Below are 16,931 nucleotides of genomic sequence, written 5' to 3' on the forward strand. Positions count from 1 at the left end.
CTCCCTCTCTCTCTGACCTCCTGTGCTCCTACTCTGTCTCTGTCTCTGTCTCTCTCTCTGAAAAATAAACATTTTAAAAGAAATTTTTTAAGATATTCTTTCCAATGGCAATTTCCCTAATACTATTATAATTAGGAAATTTAGGCAAGCACTTAATATTATTTTAAAAATGAATTTACCGGGGCGCCTGGGTGGCGCAGTCGGTTGAGCGTCCGACTTCAGCCAGGTCACGATCTCGCGGTCCGTGAGTCCGAGCCCCGCGTCAGGCTCTGGGCTGATGGCTCGGAGCCTGGAGCCTGTTTCTGATTCTGTGTCTCCCTCTCTCTCTGCCCCTCCCCCATTCATGCTCTGTCTCTCTCTGTCCCAAAAATAAATTTAAAAAAATAAATAAATAAATAAAATAAAAATGAATTTACCAGGGGCGCCTGGGTGGCTCAGTCAGTTGAGCGTCTGACTTTGGCTCAGGTCATGATCTCACGGTTCGTGAGTTCGAGCCCCACGTCGGGCTCTGTGCTGACAGCTCAGAGCCTGGAGCCTGCTTCAGATTCTGTGTCCTCCTCTCTCTCCACCCCACCCCTGCTTGTGCTCTGTCTCTCTCTTTCAAAAATGAATAAACATAAAAAAATTTTTTTAATAATAAAAAAAATAAAGATGAATTTACCAGGATTTTGGCATTTGGTTAAAGTTAGGAATTGAGTCCTTCCAATGTTACCATTTCCCGAGGAAAATATGTGATTTCTAATGAGGCTATAAGGATAAAGTTCATTATTATAAACTTTTTTCTTGTCTTTTTCCTCTTTTCCTTTTCTATCAAAGTCACAAGACAGGTACTCCCTACTTTTATTTTCAGTGCTTCCTTGGAAACTATATGGTCATAGAGCAGAACATCAACATTTCCATACACAGTTCTGAGGACAGGTGGCGATGATCTTTTTCTTCCTGCAGATGGCACTCTCTGCTGTTCCCCTAGCACTGAGCATTTAAAAAGCTGTAGTGTTTACCAAGAACGTTTCCTGATGTTATATAATCTTTGAAGATCCACACAGTAATTCTGTGGGACAGACATTTTATGGAAAAGGAAGCCCAACTTGACACAGCTCTGTGTTGCGGCTAGTACTGGCTAGATTCCCAATGTCCTGCCTTTATTTGCACCACTGTCACAATGCTGACTGTTGGACTATTCAGAACAGATTTAGAACTAGGGAAATATAATGAGTAAGCAGATTAGTAAGTATTTATTGAATAAGAAATAAATTTTGGTTGAATGAATGAATGAATGAATGAATTAGTGATAGGTTTGATGGTTCTTAGGGAGGCAACTTGGTGACCTAGAGAGCCTTTCTTATCCTATTGTTGAGCGTGAGATTTTATTTTCAGTGGTAAATGTAATGTTATTGGTAGCACTGACTAAAACAGAAAGGACAAGGTATTAAAAAATGCCTAAAACTGAAGAATATCTGTGGTAATGACTTGGTGTAGGGGGGAGGTGTAGTAGTTTTATACTGTACGTCAAGGAAATGACTATGTCGGAATCCACAAGACTGACGGTGATGGCTTAATTCTGTGATCTTTTGGATAATAGGTTGTGGAAATTAATCACAGAACCAGAACAGAGCTGAGATATCATAGTCGGCTGTCCAAATGTCTGTGGGAAGTCTCACTCAGTAAAAGCAGGGCTGCTGTTGACTTCCTTTATTGACCGTTTCATTTCCAGAAGGTTAAGGAAATAATCAGGGGAGCTGATAACTCCGAGCCTAATTTTGACCCACAATGAGGGCTCCTTAGACAGGTGAAAATAATGGGAATCCTGGGAGAAATCCGTGATGTTCATTTAAGAAATTCAACAAAAGGTTGTGCCACATACTGTGCTAGATGCTGTCGATTTTGCAGTAAACGCGGCAGACAAAATCCCTGTCACCGAGGAACTTTTATTTAAGAGCTAACCATGATCCAGCCTCATGGTTACTTAACTGCAGTGACCTTAACTTGCATTTCAGACACCTACTTGCAGGGTCACACTCTGGGTGATGTTATGATCTGGAACTGCTTGTTTCAGAAATCTAAAAATTCCAAAATTCCTATATCCTTAATTCCCTCATTTTTTATTCTTTAATCTCATAGATGTGGGTTGCCTGTATTTCAACTTGTATGTCAGCATCTACCTGGCCTCTTTCTCTTTCCTACCCGGTCTACAGCCCAGTTTTGACTGTATGGATTGTTCTCTCACTTGTACCCTTGATTCCCTTTCCCTTTCACTTCTGCTGCCTCACCCACCCAAACTCCCATCTCTGTGTCAGCGACACAATCTGTGTTATCTACTGTTAGATCCAAGCAGCTAAGCCTTGCGGGAGAATCTCAAGCATCTGAGAAAAGTGACACTACCCATCGTTCATGGTTTTCAACTTCTGCTGAGCTCTGAGCCCACCAGGAGGTCCTTTTATTCATCCTTGGTCACTGCTCTCTCCATCCTTGTTTTCCTGCTTCTCATTTTGTATTTTATTACCACACTTAACCATAATTCTCTCAGGGACTTGACTTGAGCTGCTCTTTCTGTCTGTAATGCCTTTCTGCCCCCCTTTTCTTTCTCCCTTTACATGCTCAACTTTTACTGAAAGATTGTGTCCATCATGAAGCTTCCCTGACTACTCAAATTGGGCTCAGTGTCCCCTCATCAGTATACAGTACCTGTGTATTGGTTCGCCTTTGCCACCATAATGGGACCTTCTTAGGCGCAGAGACGGAATTACTTTCACATTTTGCATTCTTAGTGCCTAGCACAGAGTGGGTGTTTTAGTAAATGGTAGCTAAATGGATCAGTAAAAAAAACAGGAAGAGGAATATGGATCAAGGCTTGAATTTAGAGAATTAGAAATACATATCTTTTTTCAAAGAAAAGATAGATAAGATGCCATGGATATAGTCTCCAGAAGGGAAGGTGGTTGTAAGGTGGCCATAGGCAGAGTTTTTACTGAACCACTGGAGATAATGTGAAGAAAAGAGAGGTAGAGTGGCCAGATGAACTCATATTTTAAAATAATATGTGTAGAAGAAGGAAAGAAGGATACGAAACAAAAATATGTAGATATAGGTACAGATCTCACGTCTAACAAGAGAATACAGGGATGCCGGGGTGGCTCAGTCAGTTAAGTGTCTGACTCTTGATTTCAGCTCAGGTCATGATCTCAGGGTCGTGAGACTGAGCCCTGCATTGGGCTTCTTACTGGGCATGGAGACTGCTTAGGATTCTCTCTCTCTGCCCCCCTGCACCTCCCACCCCTTTCCCCCTGATCACGGACACGTGCACGCTTTCTCTCTCTCTCAGAAAAAGGGGCGGCGGCGGATGGAGTCCAACACTAAGAGAGAATAATGAGCTGAGGTTTTGAAAGAGGTTAAGGGTGACCTTTTACATTTTATATGTAGAAGATGAAAACAGCAAGCAAATAATAGATTTTTTTCTTTTAAACAGACTGACCCCCAGAGAGTAGCTACACTTGTGGTGAGCACAGCATAAAGTGTAGAGATGTTGAATCACTATGTTGTATACCTGAAACTAATGTAATATTGTGTGTCAGCTATACACACAATGTTTTAAAAAGATTTAAAAAAATACACAAAAACCCTGACCCTATAATTGGATACAGAGAGTAAATGAAAATTCTCAGCTTCTGTTGTGTTGCTGACTTCTTTGATGATGAAGAATGATCTATACATAGACTAGTAAGACTGGATGTAAGAATAATAATAGGAGAAAGTTTAAGCCCAGGATTAGAGAGGAGATTGTACCAGAACCATTGGCTGCTCTAAATGAGTTCACATCTCAGGTTCAGATTCTGAGAAAATGTGTTAATGTCATTGACAAACTGGTAATCTTTGAGTCATTGTGGTGAATTTGAAAACTGTTAGAAGACTGTGGAGGACTAAAGTTCCAAAATTATGTATGTATGTATTTGTATATATGTGTATGTGTACATATACATATATGTATATGCATGCATATATATGTATATGTACATACGTATATATATGAACATAAATACATGTGTATATATATATATGAACATAAATTTCGATGAGCTTGATGCTACTTCCGCAGAAGATTCTAGAGATCATTTTGAAAGATTCTCCAATATTTACAAAAGGTAAAGATGAGCAGTCAGGGTTACAGGGACTTTCTAAGAACAATTCATTCCAGGTAGCCCAGTTTCAGCCTTTGGCAGGGATGCCACATGCACAGGTTAGGAGATGCTGAGGCTGTGATATATCTAGGCTCCCAAACGGTATTTGACATCATCCATTCGATCATTCTGTGCACGGAAACGTGTTGGGGAATTGCACCATAATACAGGGCCAGGGATTGAACACCCGAACTCAGTCTTAGTTACTAATGGCAGCCTAGGGGGAAGTCTCTTAGGGGTTGCTGTGTTGACCCTGTTCCACTCATTGGTTAACACCTCCTCCTACTTCTCACTCTCAGCCGGGAACCTTGCAGTTTGTTTCATCAAGGAAACAAAAGCGCCCAAATCTTGGTCTGTTCGCTGCCAGAGCTGCTAATCTACCTGCGTGTACTCACGTACTGTCATCCTTTTTGTTCCATTACGTGAACCGTCCCTGTTCCTATCACTTGTGTGCTAGATACTCTTCATATTGCCTACTCACTGCTGCAGCAATTACCTCCTCGCGTTCTAGCTTTTCATTTATTTTCCTTCCCCTGTTGGAGAAACATGCTATGCAAACATGCTATAATAGTATCTCAGCTTACAAACGTGCCATAATGTCATTCATTAAAAAATAAATAAAAAGCACCACCTCCCCACCCCATGTTCCCTTCAAGCTACCACCCATTTCCTTGCCACCCAGTGGCAGAACTTCCCAAAACAGCTGTCTTAACCCCCTTGCCTCCGTTTCCTCACCACCCTCTGCCACTCCGCTGAGACTACTCTTTGACAGGTTTCAGTAACTTCCACGTTGCTAAATCCTGTGGTCATTACCCAGTCTTCATCTTACTCAACCTGTCAGCAATATTTGACACCGTTGATCAATCTTTCCTGTTTTGAGCTTTCTTTACCTGGTTTCTGGGAGGCACCGCTCTCCTTATTTTTCTCCTGCCCTACCTGCTGCTCCTTCTCAGTGTCCTGTGCTGGATCCTGCTCCGCTTCCCGACTTGGGGATGCTAACCCGTGGGCTGAGCCTTGGAATCTCTTCTCTGCTTCATTTATACTCACTTTCTGTTCCCCACTGATCAATAGTGTGGCCACTAGCCACAGTCCTGTCATTGCAGAAAGTTCTGTTGGACAGCACTGCTCTGGGTTATTTCATCCTTCTCGTCCTGTTAAAATCCTTCCGTATGCTGATAACTCCCAAATTGATTTACCAGTTCCAGCCTCCCCACCTGGAGTCCAGTTTGGTGTATCCAAATATCTACTTGGTTTTCAAGCCACCTGTCAGATTTAGCATAGCGAAAATAGAACTTTATGTTCCCTCCCATCCTCCTGTCCTGTTTGTCTTGTCGATCACTAAACAGTGCTGCTCTTCACACAGCCTTAAAAAGTCTTGTGGACTTTTTGGGGTGGGGGGCAGGCGGGAAGGCGACTTCTATTCTTAAGGAGAAACAGTTCTAGGGGAACACTTCTTTTTCACCTTTCCACACCTTACTTAAGTCCCTGGCAAGTGGGAATGAGTAGCTTTTGTCCCTCTTTGTAATAATTTTTAACTTCTTCTCTTGCACTCAGTATCCAGTGCATCAAACAGAAACTAATCTCGGAGTCCTGGACTGCTTTCCCCAGATGCTCACATGACCCATTGTCTTCCTTCATTCAGGCTTCAGCTCAGATATTACCTCTTTAGCCTTATTGCTATGGAATCTCTATGACAGTAGCATTCCTGTTGCTCTGTACCCTTACTCCTTTACTTTTTTGTAACACTTAGCACTGCCTGACATTACGATGTGTTTGTTTTCCATCTGTCTGTATCTCACTGGGATCCATGAGGGCAGGGACTTTGTTTTTGCACTGTTCCTAGTGCCAAAAATAGGAGCCAGCAGGTTGTAAATGTTCCATAAATATTTGTTGAAGTAAATGCCATATTAATGAAATTTCTGATGAAATGAAACTAAGAGGTATAGCTAATACATTGTCAGGTTTTTGCTTTTTGATTCGGCCATTCATGTTTTACACTTTATCAATCACTGTATTAGAAAAAGTGAAACTTACGGGCGTCTAGGTGGCTCAGTTGGTTAAGAGTCCGACTTCGGCTCAAGTCATGTTCTCATGGCTCGTGAGTTCAAGCCCCACATCGGGCTGTCTGCTGTCAGCTCAGAGCCCACTTTGGATCCTCTGTCTCCCTCTCTCTATGCCCCTCCCTCTCCCTTCGCCTCAAAAATAAACATTAAAAAAAGAAAAAAAAAAGAAAAGAAGAAGTGAAACATTATTTTCCTGAGGTCATTTGTGTGATTACAGGTATTTTGCTATGCTTTTCATTTATTTTAAGAATATAAAAGTTCTTATAATATTGTTAGGAGAAAGTTTTATTTATTTAGGCATTATAAGAATTGTTGCATTAGAAGTTGAATATGATAGGGTGCCTGGGTGGCTAAGTCAGGTGAGCATCCAACTCTTAATTTCAGCTCAGGTTATGATCTCATGGCTCATGAGTTCAGGCCCCACATCGGGCTCTGTGCTGACAGCATGGAGCCTGCTTGGAATTCTCTCTCTCCTCTCTCTCTCTGCCCCACCCCTGCTCACTCACTCACTTGCTCTCTGTCTCTCAAAATAAATAAATGAACTTAAAGTTTAAAAAAAGTTGAATATGATACTAATAACGATTTTTAAATTTGATGTTTTAGCTATAAAGTACAAAAAGTAGTAAGACAGGGTTCCTGGCCTTAAGGAACTCATGACCTAGTGGGTAAGATAGTCATAAGTAACTACAGGGTGTTTATGTAGTTTGGAAACAGAGGCAAATACATATAATGCCCTAAGGCATCAATCTAGTTTCCAAGGCTGTATTTGCAGACTTTATGGCCCTCCAGTATAATATAGGATGATAAAGGTCGGAGTGCAGCTGTGTGTGTGATCATAGGGGCAGAGGAAGGTGGGGGGCACAACTGACTCTGCCCGCTGATAGAGTGACAATCTTGGATAGAATGAAACTCCATGGATATCCAAGCTGGGCTGTGTAAAATATAGACAAAGAAGCCATCCCAGTTTCAAGTATTAGAGAAGTCCCTCAGCATGGCCTAGAAGTGTTCCCTGATAACAGGGAAAAACAGACGGATCCAGTTGTCTGTCAGCTTCCGCTGGTTTTTTGTTTTTTTTTTTTAATTTTTAATGCTTATTTATTTTTGAGAGAGAGGAAGACAGAGCATGAGCAGGGGAGGGGCAGAGAGAGAGAGGGAGACACAGAATCCAAAGCAGGCTTCAGGCTCCAAGCTGTCAGCACAGAGCCCGATGTGGGGCTCGAACCCACGAACTGTGAGATCATGACCTGAGCCGAAGTCGGACACTTAACCGATGAGGCCACCCAGGCGCCCCTGTCAGCTTCCACTTCTAATAGCCATGCTGAGTTACCTGGAATCACCATAGCATCACGCATAACATCTCTGATGGCTCCACCTTGTAATAGTCAAAGCAATTAATAAAATACCATATTTAGGCTCACAATTTGATCAGTAACTTCCCCTTCTGTAATTTTAGAGTTCAAAATATCGAGATGACTTTTAGTAGTTCAGGATGCAGCAGGAGCAGGTATGGACGGTGTAGTGAGGCTTCATTCCAGGACTGTTTCAGTTGGTCCGGCAGTTGATGGACTGATGTCTGGTGCTCAGAGTGAAGGATTGGGACCGAAATCTAGCCTGTACTTTGCTAGCTGTGGGGCTGCCGCAGTCTGGGAAAGGGTGTCTTTTCCTACATCACATAAAGCCCTGTGTAGTCGAACAGCTAATCCCATTGCCTGCAGACTTTATCCTCAAGTGCCTAGAACAATGTGGTACAAGTACTGTTTGCCAAGCTGAAGGGAATTTAAGAAAGTTCTCTAGCTTTGAGCATCTTGAAAGAATTAAAGATCATTCTGATTTTAAAACTTGTGATTCAAAATAAATGTTCATGGTTGCCTTGTAACTGTGTTAAGGAAATATTTTTTATGCCTCTGTCTAGTCAAAACTATAGAGCGAAAACTGGTAACTAAACAGAAGCATTCTTGTGGCTACACCAGGAGTAGAAATTTATCCTTTAGTATTCTAGAAATATCTTCATGGTATTGTACACAAAAGATTAATTCATTTTTAAAAATTCGACATGGATATGAGGTTTAGTGGTAGTTTATTCATTATTTGGTTTTAGTATTTTTCTGAGTTTTCACAGATCCTCAAATGCCTTTCACTGTCCCAGGGGAGTAGTGACTTGGCTCCCCACGGCATGCAGGTGGTATGCCACTGCCTCCCTGATTCCAATCAAGATCAACCCTGGCCTGATTCTCCTTCCTCTGTAGTTAACTGGTGATTCCTCTGGAGGTTGGAAGGAGCTGGGAGCAGAGGAGGAGTAAGAAGCTGTGGTCAAGTCACCTTGTTCAGATCACGTTCTAACACTCCCTGTCTCAAGATTCCATTCTTGGAGCTACAGAAACTTTTTAGTGTGTTCTTGAGGTTCAAGAAATTTGTTGGCTTCCTTGACATCAAATATGAAGACTGGCCATTGATTTTTGTGTCAGAGCTTTATTAAAATAATTTGTGTCTTACTATTACCATTAATATGTATGTCTTTTTTTTTAATAGGTGAAACTTTATTCTAAGAATATTTGTTTCATCTAGTTCATGAGCTCAAATTATAAGGACTCTAAATGTTACAGAAGTGTTGAGAGATTGGTAAGTATTTAATGTAATAGATATTAACAGTCAAAATACTTGTTTCAGTCTAACCCTTTGAAACTACATAGTTGTGTGACGTTCATTAAACCCCAAAGTACAAACAACTAAGCTTTCTTTTCCTGTAGTAGAGATGGACATACAAATTGTGGTGTATTCATACAGTGGCATTATTGCACAATGGTTTAAAGGAACAAACGTAATGTTAAGAGGGAAATGCAAAGTTATAAAGGATACATATACTATACTATTTATATACATTTTAAAAATATCTAAAACAATATTGAATATTTTATGGCTATAAAAACATGTATAGAAATGATGAACACCAACTGAAGAGAGGAAGAAGTTGGGTGGGGTGTGGCTTTCCTGTACTGTAAGGTTTGATTTCTTTGCTCATGAGCGCGCGCGCGCACACACACACACACACACACACACACACACTGATCTGAACATAGCATAATGTTTAATACTTGCTAAGTCTGAGTATTGGCTATGACCTCATGTTACGTATCCTTTATACTTTGCTGGGTATTCAAAGTATTTAAAAAAATCTTTTTAAAATACCGTGCAATCATCTTTTCAGTTGGCATTCAGAGTGGCTGAAAGGCATTCAGTGAAATTCAACATTCCTAGTAGATGAGTCGGAAGAAATGAGTATTTCTTAATGTGCAGAGCAAAAGTGTCCCCTGTCACCCCTACCAATGTTGTTGTGTTAGTGCTAACTAAAGCTGTTGGATAGAAGAGTGGAAAGCATGTGAACGTTGGATAGAAAAATTCAGAATTTTTGTTATTTGTAAATGAGAAGGTTTTATATCTGGAAATTTCTAAAAAAAAAAAAGTAAGAAGTTTGGGTATATGATTACTCTATCAAAATAAATCTACTTCCTATTTGCCTCCTATAAACCAGTTTTCTATCCTACTTAGAATGTATAATGGAAACAAAATCCCATTTAGAATAGCAGCGAAAACTGCAAAACATCTAGGAGCAGACCTAACAAGTCATGTTTAAAACCTGTTTAAACCATGTTTAAAATAATACATATTTCCGACAAGTTTCCACCACAAGGACATAGAGAATAAATGTGCAAGTAGTGCAAGGATGTTCATTGCAGCTCTGTTTATGATCATAAAAATGAGAAATAACCTAAATCTTCAACAAGAGATTGCTGCATAGTCAATAGTACATCTGTATAATGAAACACATGTAATGTGCACCTGCAGCAGGATGCCGGGCCGCAAAGAAGAGTGAGAGAGCGCAGGTGAACAGACGCCCAGAGTGAACCAAAACAGATAGTAGATCATTTATGTATAAGATCCTGTTTATGTAACTGTGTGTTTATTTTAGGTACATTTAAAAATCAGGAATAACCTACATTTCCGCATGGATTATAATGCTTTCGGCTGACCTGACATCTTGTGCTTTTAGGAAGTGGGATTGAAATTATTTCTTCACTACTAAATATTCGTGTTATCTTAATTTCTGGAAAATAGACCCTAATTATTACCACAATTTTTAGATCTTTCACATTTTTAATATTGCTCAAGTTGCAGCGTGCCTTGCACTGCGTGGTGTCTAGGGAGCCCTGTCGGCAGGCTGCCCTCTCGAAGGGGTTGTTCGTGCCTGCTCACGAGTGAACTTGGTCACAGCTGTTCATATCAGTACTTCAGCTGAGTTACATGCACCATCGGTACGATATCTGATGAGTTTTAAATGTTTCCGGGTTGTTTTCGGAAACTTTTTGCTGATCCCATCTGGTAAGATCAAGAAAACACCTGCATCGGGGTGCCTGGGTGGCTCAGTCAGTTGAGCGTCTGACTTTGGCTCAGGTCATGATCTCGCAGTGTGTGAGTTTGAGCCCCACGTCGGGCTCTGTGCTGACAGCTCAGAACCTGGAGCCTGCTTCAGATTCTGTGTCTCCCTCTCTCTCTGCCCCTCCCCTGCTCGTGCTCTGTCTCAAAAATAAATAAAAACATAAAAAATTAAAAAAAAAAAAGAAAACACCTGCATCAGAACTCACAGAATGATGTCAGCATCTTTGGAAGAAAATCCCAGGAGCAGTGGGAGATGGTGCGTCTCATAGGAGATAGTGCAGGGTGGATGGTCTTGATGGCCCAGAAGGGGATATTGTATGGAAAATTCTAAGTGATAAGAAGGCAGTGTGTTAACTGTGGTAACTGGCAGTCTTATTTCTGTTTTAGTGGAACACTAAAATTATTTCTCTTATGTAAGTAATTATGTACCTTAAAATCAGTGACAGATTAGGTGAAATAAGTTAATAAAATTGGATAACTATGGACTGAATATGAACTAGTTTATATTATTATATACATATATATAATTAGTATGTGTTATTATAAATTATTATAAACTATTTGATGTATGGAATAATTTTACCTTATGAAAGCTTATAGAGAACCAGCATTTATGTAAGAGAAATTATTGCTGCAATTTTGGATAAATGAGTAATGTACATTTTTTTATACTTTTCTTTTTCCTAGTGATCAATAATACTAAAAGCAATGATCTTTGTTACACTAAAGAAAGGATTGCTTTGTAATAATACCTAGGATCCTGATAGGAATCCAGGAATTAAATCGATCAGGCCCAAGACTGAACAGGAACCAAAGTAGTATTAGGAATTTCTTTGGTTTCTCCCTTTTGTGTTTATCTGCTTCTCTTTGCATCCTGGTGGTTCATTTTCACCCAGTTGGCTTCTTCTGAGCCTCAACCACCTCCTGATAACCACCATGGGCCCATATTTATGTGACTTTTCAGCACATCAGCTATGCCCTTTAATTCAAATTCCCATGAGAAAGAAAGAAAGCCTGATTAGCTCAATGCCTCTTTGCAAGCTGCATTGAACAAGTCACATCTTGCAGCCAGATGTTCATCGGCTGCCCCATGAATCAGGTGTGCTTCGGCTGATTAGTGCTCAGATGCCAGCCTTGTCCCTTGGCAGTAGGCATGGTCATATGGTCCACTGCCTTCTCAGCAGGGGCTCTGAGGCAGGTTCCTGCCAACGCCCATGGGTGAAGAAAGACTCCACAATATGCATCTTATTTAATTTAACCTCTTCAGGTTAAAAAGTTTTTAAAGGTTACTGGCTGTTTCAAAAGTACCCTTAGCCCTAAGATGAAACTGTTCTGAAGTTCTTTGGAGATTTTATTGTTCATGATTTTTCCTTTCTAAATAGTTGCACATTTTGGGGTGCCTGGGTGGCTCAGTTGGTTAAGCGACTGACATCAGCTCAGGTCACGATCTCATGGTTTGTGTGTTTGAGACCCACGTCGGGCTCTGGGCTGACAGCTCAAAGGCTGGAGCCTGCTTCAGAATCTGTGTCTTTTTTCCTCTCTGTCCCTCCCCCACTTGCTCTTTCTCTCTCAAAAATAAATCAAGATTTAAAAAAATATTTTAAATAGTTACACGTTTTTCTTTATATTGGTGTTTCTCCTCTCTTTTGTCTGCTTTACCTTATTTTCCTTCATCTTAAAATGTCACATTGCCCTTTATTTGATTTAAATGTGTAGTAGGAAGCAAAGTGGCATAACTTAAGCTGCTAGAATTGTTCAATTTTTATTTACCTGGTGGTAAATCCTTTTTCTTTCCGTTAACTGAACTCTGGTGTTTGCAGCGGGGGGCATCACTGATTGTCAGCTCCATCACATGAAAAACAGTTTATAGTTTTTAAAAGGTCCATTCATATTTTTAAACCATGTAAAGCAAGACTGTTTTATGAGTGTATTTTTATTCTACGATGCGGCTCTTGAAGAAGGCGGGGATCTGCCTTAACTGCCACCAGTCACTAGTGCATCTTCTGTGGTGCTTTCACTTCCCGTTCTTGGTTGTGCTCAGCCATTTCCATACCTGGGACTAATTGCTGCCATGCAAGAATATTTAAGGAGCCCTGGCTAGATAAGATCTGTGTCTGAAAATATTATAGGGTTAAGTACCAATGCCCGATAATTTAAAGCCAGGCTTTAGTTAAAAACAAACAGCCTTAAAAACACCTGTTTTTAAACGTAAATTTTTATTTCTCCAATCTTCTTTTTTGTAATATTTATCTTACAGCTCGGTCATGAGCACCGACAGTAACTCACTGGCACGTGAATTTCTGACGGATGTCAACCGGCTTTGCAATGCAGTGGTCCAGAGGGTGGAGGCCAGGGAGGAAGAGGAAGAGGAGACACATATGGCAACCCTTGGACATTACCTTGTCCACGGCCGAGGATTTCTGTTACTCACCAAGCTAAATTCTATCATCGATCAGGTAACATTTCGTATCAAATCATTTTTTTCCTCAGTATATCGTAGTTAATTACAGATACATGATTTCTGAGTTACACAGTTTGTGAGAGTCTCTTTGAGATAAAGTCCTATCTCTCACATCACTCCCAACAAAGAAAAGCAGCCTCATTTATGAACATACTATTTATTTGGATACTTTCCAAAATGTCAGAAATGTCGTAGGTTATAAATGGCCTTAGGATTCTCAGATGGCCTCATCCATATTATGCTTTTTGTCCTAATATCAGTGTGAGATAACTATGATTATTACTAAGGATATAAGAGTACGATTCAGAAACATTATGAATTCGCACTTTCAATAAATGTCAGATATATTTTTTGAAAAATTTAGTGTAAATTATATTTAGGGAGCTTACTAATTCTGGGGTAAAAGTAGAGAATGCTTTGTGTACGTCTAGTTTTTTGTACCTTATTGTGTTTACTTAAAGTATGGTCTGAACATATAGCATTTTATTGTTTCCTTATTATAGAATTAACGGAACTTTAAAGCTAGTTGGGAGATGGAGATGTCATCCAATCTTTTTTTTTTTTTTTCCTAAGGCTTATTCATTTTTCAGAGACAGAGACAGAGCGTGAGGGGGAAGGGGCAGGAGAGAGGGAGACACAGAATCGGAAGCAGGCTCCAGGCTCTGAGCTGTCAGCACAGAGCCGGACGCGGGGCTCAAACCCACAAATCATGAGATCATGACCTGAGCTGAAGTCAGACACTTAGCCGACTGAGCCACCCAGACACCCCAATCTTCTTTTATAGATGAAAAACTCAGGTGCAGAAACATTAAGTAACTCAGACAGGGTTAACTTGAAGCCCAAATGTGATTTATATCTTTGCTTTGTTTTAGTAGAAAATAAGTATGTATTTTATGAAAGAAAAATTTCACTATCTGCTTTCAGGAGACTAATTTATGTGGTTAAATAATATTTCAGTTAACTTGAAAAGGCCCCTATAGCACCAATATGACAGACATTTTTATTTTTTTTTATTTAAAAAAAAATTTTTTTAACATTTATTTATTTTTGAGACAGAGAGAGAGCATGAACAGGGGAGGGTCAGAGAAAGAGGGAGACACAGAATCCGAAACAGGCTCCAGGCTCTGAGCTGTCAGCACAGAGCCTGACGTGGGGCTCGAACCCACGGACCGTGAGATCATGACGTGACCCAAAGTCGGACGCTTAACCGACTGAGCCACCCAGGCGCCTCATGACAGACATTTTTAAACACTGATATATGTTACTGGCTTCAGATATAAACTTAACCATTGTTAAAATTTCTTTGCTACGAAGGCATTTTGCTAATACATATATTGGGTAAAGACAGAGACTAAAATTAAACAATGCCTCTGTTCTCACAATAAGCTAAGGAGCCTAACATCCTATATCAGGAAGTATTTGTTCACTGTGGTGTCCACCTGTCATGAAATTTTCCAGAGTATTTTCAGGTTTATATATTTTGATTCCTTTTCATGAATTTTATTTATTAATTATGTAACTACATATAATTTAATTTTTGTATTTTGTATGATTTTTTTCAAAAATAAAACTTAAAGTTAGAAAAAATTATTTGTTAGATCATGTGTAATGATTTTTATCTCAAAATTTTGGTGATATAATAAGCATATCATGCTCTGTTCATTTTCTTACCCCACATTAGAACAATTCAGTGCTTTCTCTCTTTTTTTTAAAGATACATAAATAGCATCAGAAATATCAAATACTCAGGAATAAATCTAATAAAATATGCACAGATTTCTACACAGAATTCTATAAAACAGTATTGAAGGAAACTAAAGAAGACCCAAATAAATGTAGGACTATGTAATTTTCACGTATTGGAAAAGTCAATAGTGTAAGGATACTTTTTATTTCCAAATTGATGTATAGATTCCACAATGTAATCCCAATCAAAATTTCAGGAGGTTTTTAATGACAGTTGTATTAAGATATCCATATATCCTAGAATTCACCCATTTCATGTGTACACCTCAGTGGTTTTTAGCATAATCACAGATACACGCAACCATCACCATAGTCAATTTTAGAACATTTCATCACCTCGAACAGGGACCTGGTTCCTTTTAGCTGTCACTCCCCTATCCTTCCCATCCCCCTCAGCCCTAAGCAAACACTAATCTACTTTCTATTTCGATAGTTATATGCTTTCTCTTTTAAGTCATAAAATACCTTTTGATGTATTATTAAATGACCGAAATCATTCAAGTCATAATTTCAACAATATTTTTTCCTAGGGTAATATCTTGTGTTCCCTTTTCCCCAGTCATTCACTTTTGAAATTATTTAGAGCAAGGGAAGTAGGAACCGTAGAAGTAGAAGTAGGGAGCAAATAAATAGCCATTTAAAAAATAGGGCTTTTTAGGGCACCTGAGTGGCCCAGTCGGTTAAGCGTCCGACTTCGGCTCAGGTCATGATCTCTCTCACAGTTGGTGGATTCAAACCCCAAGTCAGGCTCCGTGCTGACAGCTCAGAGCCTGGAGCCCGCTTTGGATTCTGTGTCTCCGTCACTCTCTGACCCTCCCCCACTCATGCTCTGTCTCTCTGTCTCGCAAAAACAAATAAACATTAAAAAAAATAATTAAAAAGGGCATCTGGGTGGCTCAGTTGGTTAAGAATCTGACTTCAGCTCAGGTCATGATCTCACGGTCCATGAGTTCAAGCCCCATGTCGGGCTCTGTGCTGACAGCTTAGAGCCTGGAGCCTGTTTCAGATTCTGTGTCTCCCTCTCTCTACCTGTCCCCCGCTTGCACTCTGTCTCTTTCTCTCGAAAATAAACATTGGGGCACCTAGGTGGCTCAGTCGGTTAAGTGTCTGACTTCAGCTCAGGTCATGATCTCACAGTTCATGGGTTCGAGCCCTGCATCGGGCTCTGTGCTGACAGCTTGGAGCCTGGAGCTTGCTTTGAATTCTATGTCTTCCTCTCTCTCTGCTCCTCCCCCGTTCATGGCTCTGTCTCTCTCTCTTCCACAAAAATAAATAAAAACATTTAAAAATAAATAATAAATAAACATTAAAAATTTTTTTTAATTTAAAAATAAAGATAAATAAAAAATAGGGCTTATTAACACTTAATTATTTAAACCAGGAAATGGAGAATGATCATTTGAATCTTTAAGGGGAATTTAATTGTACAAGTTTAATCATTTCACGTGGAATCAAAACACTAGATTCAAAGCTGTGCCTTTCAATAGGAACTTCAGCTTTTCTGTGTGTGCTTCTCACGAAGGAGCACTTCCTGGGTGCTCTGGGGAGAGACAATTTAAGCCCTTACCTTCCACCTTTGTGCCAGGACTTTATTAATAGATATTTAGTATAAAGAATCAAACTCACTTTTTATTACCATATAATTTACATGTCAAGAACATACAGATGTAAAGTGTATACAGTTGGGTGATACCTGTGTAACCACGGCCTAGGTCAAAGTCTAGAACGTTTCCACCACTCTAGAAAAAGCTTTTCATGCCCTTTTCAGGCAGCCCTTCCCCTTCTCCCACTCCAGTGTAACCACAGTTGTAGTTTCTAACACCTCAGTGTAGTTTTGCTGTTCTAGAATTTCACGTAAATGGAATCAGGCAGCATGTACTCTCACGTCTCGGATCTTCACCTGTTGTGCGTGAATCAGTAATCCACTGTTTTGTTTCTCATTGGTGTTCTGTTGTGTGGATATACCACCATTCGACCGTCTGCCTGTTGTTTAACCATTTGGCTTTCGTTTCCATGTGGCTAATACAAATAAAGCCGCTATGAACGTCCTTA

The 16,931-nt window shown here is 39.9% G+C and overlaps 1 protein-coding gene across 11 annotated transcripts in view; it reads left to right on the plus strand.

Moving 5' to 3' along the window:
* The window catches only part of LYST (lysosomal trafficking regulator), a 252,313-nt gene that overhangs the window by 87,051 nt on the left and 148,331 nt on the right, over positions 1–16,931 (plus strand). For all 11 annotated transcript variants that reach the window (XR_007460678.1, XM_049644953.1, XM_049644958.1 and 8 more), the window contains 2 exons: positions 8,768–8,857; positions 12,930–13,128. Coding sequence is in view for 10 of the 11 variants with exons in the window: in XM_049644953.1 (XP_049500910.1) it covers positions 12,937–13,128 (192 nt within the window). In the remaining variant the exon portion in view is untranslated. The remainder of the gene's footprint in view (positions 1–8,767; positions 8,858–12,929; positions 13,129–16,931) is intronic.

This window comes from Panthera uncia, chromosome D2 (genome assembly GCF_023721935.1).
Source record: "Panthera uncia isolate 11264 chromosome D2, Puncia_PCG_1.0, whole genome shotgun sequence".
NCBI classification, from domain to species: Eukaryota; Metazoa; Chordata; class Mammalia; order Carnivora; family Felidae; genus Panthera; species Panthera uncia.